This window comes from Lepidochelys kempii, chromosome 21, assembly GCF_965140265.1.
Source record: "Lepidochelys kempii isolate rLepKem1 chromosome 21, rLepKem1.hap2, whole genome shotgun sequence".
Lineage (NCBI taxonomy): Eukaryota > Metazoa > Chordata > Testudines > Cheloniidae > Lepidochelys > Lepidochelys kempii.
Window position 1 is genome coordinate 17,589,456 of NC_133276.1, and position 10,301 is coordinate 17,599,756.

At 42.8% G+C, this 10,301-nt stretch overlaps 1 protein-coding gene across 1 annotated transcript in view; it reads left to right on the forward strand.

The window, feature by feature from the left end:
- Positions 1–6,923, forward strand: part of GNAI3 (G protein subunit alpha i3) — a 53,566-nt gene extending 46,643 nt beyond the window's left edge. The window contains exons 5-9 of the mRNA XM_073320293.1: positions 248–376; positions 3,683–3,812; positions 4,406–4,559; positions 5,438–5,636; positions 5,745–6,923. Of these exons, the coding sequence (XP_073176394.1) occupies positions 248–376; positions 3,683–3,812; positions 4,406–4,559; positions 5,438–5,628 (604 nt within the window). The 3' untranslated portion in view covers positions 5,629–5,636; positions 5,745–6,923. The remainder of the gene's footprint in view (positions 1–247; positions 377–3,682; positions 3,813–4,405; positions 4,560–5,437; positions 5,637–5,744) is intronic.
- Positions 6,924–10,301: the final 3,378 nt, after the last annotated feature.

The window sequence follows — 10,301 nt, forward strand, 5'->3', positions numbered from 1 at the left end:
ACACTCTTATTCTATAGCCCAGCTTGTGTTTGACTAGCTGAGCACCATCTGTTACTGACTGACTGCTGTGTTAGGCTGGATAGTACATGGCTATAGGAAACTCTAGAATACAGGTATATGTTGGAGGTCTGGGATGTGCTAATGGAAATAATGCACTTCACCATGACTTTCTTCTGCGGTTTATAAAAGATTCATAGCAAGGAAGCAGACTAAAAAAAGCATGTCTTGGATTGTCTCTTTGGTTTAGTTACCTAAATGACTTGGATAGAATATCCCAGCAGACCTACATTCCAACTCAGCAAGATGTTCTGCGGACCAGAGTGAAGACTACAGGCATTGTGGAAACTCACTTCACCTTCAAGGACCTGTACTTCAAGTGAGTATGGTGCAGGCTGCTGCAGGATGTCATTCCTCCCTGCAGATTGCACTGCTTTCTTCTACTGAGTGCTGTGGTGCTTGATGATGGTTGGTATCCAGTTTTCCCTCATGCACATATTGTGGAGCCTTGTTCTTATTCAGCACTTTCAAGTAAATTGTGACTATACTCCCTTGTCATTAATTACTCTGTTCTTCCTGAAATTACTCACTTGGGGTACCTCTGACTTTTTTATTTACATTCTTTTGTTCTTTTCAGCTGCTTTTCTGTTGGAATCGCAAACACAGGTACTGAATGCTTGTTTACAGGATCAAAAACTACTAAAAGGACACTGGCTACTGGTTTTAGTTTGCATTTAATCCCTTCATTTGATAAGATAAGTGCCCTTCCCTATAGCCTTGGTCTCCTGTCATTTGCAGTGCATTGTTTTCCTGTGTTCCTAAGAGAACTGAAATTAATTTGGCTCTGACTGGCCTGCATGGCATTGTTAGCAAAACTCGAAATATTATAGTGCTGACTAACCCTGCTGCAAAGGAGCAGGGGGCATAGAATAGAATATCAGGGTTGGAAGGGGCTTCAGGAGGTCATCTAATCCAACCCCCTGCTCAAAGCAGGACCAACCCCAACTAAATCATCCCAGCCAGGGCTTTGTCAAGCCTGACCTTGAAAACCTCTAAGGAAGGAGATTCCACCACCTCCCTAGGTAACCCATTCCAGTGCCTCACCACCCTCCTAGTGAAAAAGTTTTTCCTATCATCCAACCTAAATCTCCCCGCTGCAACTTGAGACCATTGCTCCTTGTTCTGTCATCTGCTACCACTGAGAACAGTCTAGAGCCATCCTCTTTGGAACCCCCTTTCAGGTAGCTGAAAGCAGCTATCAAATCCCACCTCATTCTTTCCTTCTGGAAACTAAATAATCCCAATTCCCTCAGCCTCTCCTCATAAATCATGTGCTCCAGCCCCCTAGCATGCATAAGTGTGGCAAAAATGGCTGCCTTTATTGTGCAAGAGTCCAGGGGCTGGGACTTGCCCTCTATTGTAATACAAGTAAAACCCTTTGAAGGGGTACAGATACTGAGCCTAACCTTGACAGTGTCCCTTTAAGTATGATAAATCAGAGTTCCCTCTTTATCCTCCATACAAGCTGTTGTACGGGGGATAGGTAGGATTAGCACAGGCTTCCCCAGCTTCCTGCTTACTCTTCTAGCTAACCCTTGCTTTGGACTCTGAGCGTGTTCATTGACACATGAGCTAGAATCCTATGTGGTGGATGTTAGTGCTGTGTAACATTGTCATAGGAAGCTGCTGTGTTTGTATTATGGGCCAGGTTCTCTTTCCTGTCAGGAATGCTGTCGTCAAGTTTTAGTTACATAAGGTCTTTAAATAAGCATTAATTTTCCAGCTATGATTTTGATCCTTTTGTGTAACCAGGTTTGAAAGGGACATAGGAAAAATCTAAACATTTTTGTATGAAATCCGACTCATTGCACACTTCTTGAGGATACAGTGGCAGCTTGGCTTCTGAGCTGTCTAACCTGTGACTTGTGAACAGAAAATGCTTGCGTAGTTTGCATCAGAGCTATTTTTATGGCTGTTGGTGAGCTCGGGGGAAATTTGTCTTCCATCACTGTGTACTGGGATTAACATTGCTGTGCTGTGCAGTGCTCTGACTCCTGGGACACTGAGCTCAACGTAGAAGACAGGGTTAAAATAAACATTTCTGTGAATAGGGAAGATAGGAAAAGTTTCCAGCTATCTGCTGTGCAACAGATAACAGATGTTGTCTAAGGCACTGCAACCCTTACCCAGCCTCCTGTTGGGGCCTACAAGCACGGCTATATCCCTCTCTGTATCCATATGAATGGGATATAGAAGTGAGAGTAGATACGTGATGAGGGTAGAAGGGCCCAGCCAAGATTTGGCTAAGGCGATTTCAGATCATGTGGGTTTGAGTAGAGATAGGTGTTATATTGCTAAATAGGCTTTTTTAATTAGATCATTAAGGCTGAGCATTCATACGTCCCTTTAGGAGACTGGCTTATACGGGGCTAATAAAGCCTGCTTAGGCTAACTGGGCATCCATAGAAACTGAGACACAAGGCATCTCGTTTCAAAGGGATGGGCCTGCTTAGGGAAATGCTTAAATAGATTTTAAACACAAAGCAGCAGTCTTCTCTCTTGCAACCTAATGTATCTTTCTTTCATACTGCAATGAAGTCACAATGTTGAATCTGGGACTGCACTTCCCTACTGGGCTGAGATGTTCTAAAGGCATGACTGTGAATTCAGGATCAGCTTGGAGAAGTGGGGTTGAGAGGCACTGTTCTTTTTTCAGATATCTTTGCAATAACCGCAAAAGTAATGGAGATCTTTACAAACTAACTAACCTGTATCTTTATACAAAATTCCCTCTTTCCTAGTGTGGTCCATTGGGACAGTGTGTTTTGAGTAAAAGCATGGAGCCACAATTCTGGCCCTTTTGATCAGAATAATTAAATTGTGTTCCTTTTGGCACACACTGAATAGTTCCTCTCTTTGTCTGACTGCCTGTTTGCTCTGATGATTGTCAACTTGGATTTTGGTTTTGTACCTCTTGGATATTGACTTGTATCTGACCCGATTTAATTAATGATTGCGGTCAGTCGGAAACCAGCAGGGAATACTGCCTTTCTTCAGAGTGCATTGTAACTTTCCAATAAACTTCCATATCTCTGTTTTCTAGCCAGAAATCTTCTAGCAAAATTTAGGAATTTTTTGCCCCAAACCTTCAAACTCCTGTAGCTCATTAATTATATATTAAACTGCTGCAACACCCAACTTCTTAAAAGTTCCATCAGCATCCCAGTAGGTACAGGTCATGTTACCTCAGAGAACCAAGCACAGGTAATTAGAAGAACTGACTTATGCAAAGCGGGTGCTTTGTATCCAGTGAAGCCAATGGGTTACTGCTGCTGGGAATGTGAGATAACAAACAAGGAAGAGTGCCAAGGTGAAGCAGCAGGCCCTATTCTTTCCATTCGAGATACTGTTGCAAACAAGCCCTTGAGGGTTATTTCCAACTGGAAGGCATAGAATCTTCATATTTTAAATTAAAACTTGAGTTTTAATTAGAAAAAATAATTAAAATCCCCTAAATTGGAGGATTTGAGTTTCTGGCCTTATTTATGGTAAGGCTTTGTGTATCTGCATTTCCCTTGCTATCAGCTTGCTGAAAGTGCTGTGAAAAGTTGTTCTTCTCCATTTCCTGTGAGTAGGAAGGTGAGTGCTGCATAACATCTGAGCCACTTTCCCTTCACTCTTCCAGGATGTTCGATGTTGGTGGCCAGCGATCAGAACGAAAGAAATGGATCCACTGCTTTGAAGGCGTGACAGCAATCATATTTTGTGTAGCCCTCAGTGATTATGACCTTGTCCTTGCAGAAGATGAAGAAATGGTATGTCACTGTTGTTACTAACACCTGGCTGCAGCCAGGGGATTGAGGTGGAAGTTAGCTTCAAGCTGCCCTACAGACTTCATATCCAGGTTTTATGGGACTCTAACCATAACTAGTTCTGTGTTAGTATTAACTGTGTTTGAGATGGTGATAGAAAGCAATCTCTCCCCTAAGTCATCTCGCAATAGCACTGTGCAGAGAATGGGCTTGTCAAGAGCTGCCTCTAGCCTATTCCTCTACAAGAGCACATAATAATAAACACTGCAGGAAGTGACAACCACTACAAATACATGCTTTCTTCAGAACCCGTGCCTCCCTGACAATGTCAGAGAGATTATGGGGTGGGGAAATGCTGAGGAAAATTAAGACATGGGGAGTTTCAATCTTTCCTGGACAGACCTCTGATCAGGGTCAAGCACAGTGCAGAATTACCTGACCTCTGTCTGACGCAGCACCACTAACATTTGTGTGGTTGCACAGCAGTGACTCTTCACGTTTTGAACACAAGTAGCTTTGTTCTAAAGCTCATCAAAGAAAAAACCCTCCTCCCAATTTACCCCTGGAATGATGCATTGTTTTTAATTACTTTTCAGAACCGAATGCATGAGAGTATGAAACTGTTTGACAGCATTTGTAACAACAAATGGTTTACAGACACCTCAATCATTCTCTTCCTGAACAAGAAAGACCTGTTTGAGGAAAAGATTAAGAGGAGCCCATTAACAATCTGCTATCCAGAGTACACAGGTGAGCTGGGCTAACAGAAATGAAGAATTAGAGTGAAGGTGCCTCCCAGAGCCAGGCAGTTAAAACTCTCAGGAAATCCAAGCTCACTTGAGCCTGTCTTTCCTTGTCATTCCCGTCCTCTGGACTTCATACACGGGCAAGGGGAGGGCTCTGTCTTGTGCTGGGACAGTACATGTCTAATGATTTAAAGGTGGTCAGAAGGGCTAGCCCACCTGGGCATGATCAGCACTGGTTCTCTCTTCTCAGAAGCTTTGGCTCCATGTGGAACCCTTGTCCACATTTTCATATGACTTGGGGTATGGATAGAACAGATGTCTGGCCTGTTCATGTGCTCCTCATAGCTAGGTCCCGATGCATCTCACTGGTGGTGTAAGGATAACTGTGTTTCAGCTCAATGGAAATTCTGGAGACACAATAAAAGGAATCTCGGTGAATGCTAAAGCACTCATTTGCCCTAGCAACGAAAGTCCCCATTTCCTCCACTAGAGTACCCTTTGCAGCCACCTCCCTGTTCCAAATGGTGTGCAGGCAGTTCATTCTCCTGAATCTATCCCTCTATGCCTAGTCTTTTAAAGGTCAGACCCACATCTGCCCTCTAGTGTGATCTTCTTGGGGTTATGTCTAGTCATAGCCCAAATGATGGGGCCTCCATTCATGCCTGTCATTTGTTTCATCCCCTACTTCAATTTAGTAGTTTAATCTAGTGGGTGAAGCTGTACAGGTATTAAGTACTAGTGACCATTGTACCGAAGGGGCTAATGGTAAGACTGTAGCTTGCTAAAGCATATGGTTGCAAGAAGCTTAACTTCTGCTTGAAAGATTTGAATCAAGCTCTCTTCTGCAAGCTGCTGGGTAAAGTCAGGTGTCCTATTTTGCAGGCTCTAATACATACGAGGAGGCAGCTGCATACATTCAGTGTCAGTTTGAAGATCTGAACCGAAGAAAAGACACCAAGGAGATCTACACCCACTTCACCTGTGCCACTGACACAAAGAACGTGCAGTTTGTGTTTGATGCTGTTACAGATGTTATCATTAAAAACAACCTGAAGGAATGTGGACTCTATTAAGAAGGAAGGTAACAATGAGCTATCTAACTGCTCTGAGTTCTAGTAATATATTTACACTGACAACTCAATGTCGGGTTGCAATGTGCTTTTGCTAACACTTGGTGTTCTTCTTTCAGTTTTTAAAGACGTGGCGTTTTGAGAAGCAAACTTTCTTTGCTGCTTCATGGACAGCTGCAAGCATGAACAGGACCAGGGGAATGAAAACAGCATGCAAAATTCTTGCATTCCTTAGCACAATCTTCTGTATTAGGGACCTTTTTAATTGATATGGGATGTTGAAGTTAAAGTTCTCAAAATGGAACAACTGTTAAGTGTGATTTGATCATCTAGGCAGCAGTCAGATTGCATAATCTCAAATGTGTACAGCTGTTGTGAAATTGAGGTGCTGGATTCCAGAACTTCAGTGTGTAGCTTTTCTCTTTCTTTGACTAACAAGCCACCACTAGTCTGTTTTTAAGGTTTTTCCATCAAGAAAACTATATATAACTTTACTAAATTTTATTTCTTTATTTGCCAATGAATCTTGTTTAAAAAAACAAAACAAAAAATCACTTAACTATGCACATGATGTGACCAGATCATGCAGAAAGTATTCCTCTTAGTAGGAACTCTTTGTTTTTAATGCTTGGTATGGTCAGTTTAATATTTCTGCAGCTATTTAAAAGATCCATAGAATTCTTATGACTTTAGCTTCAGCTGCTTCTGATGTGTAATTTGTTACCATCCTGCTACAAATACCATAAGGCTTTTAAAAGAGGGAGTAGAGGTTTCTGCAGCAGGATAACACGTCTTAACTTGTGGTTGGGGTTTACCTGGGCTATGCTGGTCACCAGATTACTGAGATTTGTACTGGGGTAGTAAGCTTTAAAGACGGCTTCTTGGGTGAAAATCTACCTAGGAATGCTCCCATCTGAAGGGACAAATTGCTAAATTCCAAACTGGATGGAGCATACATGCTGCTACAAAGCTACTAAATCAACCACTTAGATCCTTGTATGTTTGTTTTTTTTCTTGGTCTAAAGCAGTGGTGAACCTTGTAAAAGATGCCTCTTGTTCTGCATTTTACCATGGCCTTTTATGTTCAGAGACTTCTAAACTGTATTGACAGCATGCCTTTACTTTGTAAATGTGGTGCCAAATTCCTGTTTGCCATTTGTTTTTACTGTAGTAATGTTCTTAACAAGTCAGTACATTCCTTTGCTGAAACCATTGCATTATGAGACTTTTCCCAATTTGTCATGTGTATGGTTTCAACCTGTTGTAGTTGTTGGCAGTATTAAAATGGTGAGGAAACAGTTTAGCCTTTTTCTCTAGTTTATTCCAGCTATTTCTGGAAATGTGGTCCCGTATTATGTGCTCTGTCCACATCTGTTTGTTCGCAAGAATGAGATGCGCAGCTAGTAGCAAATAGGGTGGGACTAAGCGGAGATCTACTAACTCTTGACTACAGGAACTCTAGACAGACTGGTGTCTTGCACAGTGCTGTCTTCCGCTGCCAGCAGCTTGGGCCTGGATGGAGATCAGCAGACATCCCATGTCACTCATCCCATGTACAGGTTGATGGCAAGTCTCTAGCTAGAGTCCTAGTTCCTCACTTGAATGCAATGGAAAAACTAATGCCCAACGCCACTCAACAGTTGGTGGATACATGCCAGCTTGAATGCTTGCTTGGGAAGTATGGCACCACTACCCTGCTAGCACTTGAAACTCCTGGGGGAAGAACCTCAGCTGGTCCAAGTTATCATTACCCCACACTCTGTGCCTTGCATAACATCCCTAATAAGTGGCAGCATTCAGTAGTTGTTGTAAATGACTTGTTTTGATGGGGAAATCCCCTTCAGTTGTCAGTGTGTATCTCATACTTTCCTTTTAACCAGACCGTGTAGGATTCACTACAGCTTCACAGTGATGCCAGGAGTAGCTCACTCCATTCTTAAAACATACATTCATGCTGACCCCTCCCGTAACATCGTACGCCAACATTGTGCCACCTGAAGGAACTGTTGAGTTAGGGCCTGATCCTGCAAGGGGCTGTGCCTATAAATGCTTATTTCTTTTTTCTTTCAGTGAGACCAAGGGTGCTCAGCACTTTGCAGCCTCAGACTATTAAAGGTAAAGAGGGGTCAGGAGGGAACTTGGCTGGTTGTGTGGGTGCCATTTACAGCCAAGGCAGCAGCGACTGGAAGTTCCACAGCGTGGCCAGACTGTCACTTGGCTTGACTCTGTGGCCAGTGTGCACATGGCGCTCTTGGTGGTTGCAGTGGGAGGGGTAGGGGTGGGGGTGAGGCTGGGGGGGGGGTGTGGGGGGGGGGGGTGCGCACGCACGCAGCTGTTACAAGACAAGGGCCAGTATGGAGAACGTAAATCAGCTGCGGCCTCTGAGCTCTACTGTGGTTCATGTTTTCAGAATCAAGAACTTACGCTCTGAGAAATCATCATTTTAAAACTGGCTAGCCCAGAACAAATGACAGCCAGCCATTCCATGCACATTTCTTTATTTTGGTTTTACTACACTTTCGTTGAAGCCATGTAAGTGATTCTCTGCAGTAAACATTGAGAAGATACAAGAAACCTTCTTGTCTACAGTAATAGCATAGACTTATTTACAAATGAGAGCAGATACAGCTCTAAATAGCAGAATGAGAATCTTTTCAAGTAACCATTTCCTCTTCATATCTGACCTGTTCTCCCCTCCCCCCTTCTAGATGTGAAATGTTTGCCAAACTCTAATAAATACAACACTGTCTCTTACTGTCCTGTGATTTTCTACAGTAGGCATCAATGAGACAGCATGCGCAAAAGTCTCAGCAGCCGCAGGTACCCTGTGAGCTGGGATCAGTACTCCTACGCTGTATGGATAGAGAGAACAGGTCTAGACTCATCAGCCTTCCAGGCTATCTAATACAGAGAGAAAGTTGGATACTAGAAATAGTCAATCAGCTGCTTAAGGCTGTAGGGACAAATTGCACCAGTTGCAGGGAACTGCAAATGTTAATTTGTCCAATGGAAGGTTTGAAAATTTCACATAATTCTTGGGGGCTTATTTACAACTGGTAAATTGGTTAGTTTCTAAAACATGAGGAAAGAGGGATTCGTTACATTTGAGTTAAAATTAATTCCATTCCATTGTCTTCTTTCAGCAATACCTTTCAGTCCATACCACTTATGGATTTTTTTGATGATTTCCACAAAATATAGTTGAGGGGTGGTTTTCTCTAGTATTCCACAAAGCATTGCTTTCACCACTTCCATTTTGGTTCATAATACATTTTTTACATGCAGCTGTGCAGAGATATGAAACTTCAGTATCAGTTATCCATTTGGTGTCCTGAAGACTACTTGCTCTTTGGGTTCAGATCACATTGGATCTCTTGTAAGCAGCAGTTTTAAAGTGCACACAGACTGCAGAGAAACTATTTTATTAAAAATGAGGAAATTACCCTGGAAATTACTGGGCTGCAGTAAGTTTAGCCTCGCTGGATGGCTTGTTCTTGGAGGCGTGCAGCCATGTGCTGGGCCGGTCTTAGAGTGTGGACTCTGAGTAATTTTTGCTTAGTCCTCTGGCTCTGCTCCTCAGAACAGTGATGCTAAGTGGAAGTCATTTTCTTTTCTTGAGGGAGGTGGCAGGGGAGAGAAAAAGTTAAATACCTTTAGAACTTTAAAATTAGGAGGCAATTTTAAGATAATCAAAATGCAATGCATAAATGTCTGCAGAATATCAATATTGAGGGCCAGATTCTGATTTACGTGAACACCAGAGCTGTATAAACATGCCTTGATCTAAATAAGAATCTGGCTCAGACAGTAGCAAACAAAGTGTGAAAATACAATGGTGGTAGTAAAGTTTACAACAATTATTCTCAATCTAATCAACCACTACTATAAGAGCTGTATTCATAGGTGTTTGTAACCCCAATACAGCGATAAACCTTCCAAGCTACTGTCATCACACAATATCTTCCTTTATGCTTAAAGTGGGTGTGCCTGTATTCACAGACTGCTGTGTGCTCTGATTGGAAAGTTGTTTTGTTTTGCAGCGAACAATGCAGAGGTGAAACAAAGTGGTTTTTGTCCTTCTGCCCTTCTGCAAGCTACTTTGTGCCTGCAGAGAAGCTGGCTGGCTGCCTTTAATTTCCCTGCTTTCCTATTCATGTGCATGGAGAGTGAAAGCTCCAAGATTGCTCATTTTGCTCCCCAGGAAACTGTTGGAGGATGCTGGCTGGATGTTGTTTTGGAGGCAGGGGGTGGACGGAGAATGCTTCAGAGATTTTCTGGGCAGTTGGTACAAACGTACATCAGAAACTGAAAATAACATTAGTGTTTGTTTAAAAACAGCATGGTGGCTAGCTAAAAGGCTGTCTAAAGCAGAACACTCTGCATAACTCATCTCCTGGACCCTCTAGCCCACTTTGGCGTACTAGATTCAGCTAAAAACCCCCTTCTACACGCCGAGTAGGGAAATCAACTGCTACAGGGGCTGGCAGGGTTTAAGTAGTTTGTTTCATGGGCTCTTCAAAAGGGTGGCTAGTGCTCACAACCACCCTGCTGTTCCCATACTATGAAGGAGGAGGAGGATACTGCCCAGATGGGGGAGGGATGTCCCCATATGGAAAAAGCTGAGAACCAGTGGCTTAGTGGTAATATTGCTGCTTACAAGGGCAAAAAAGCAGAGT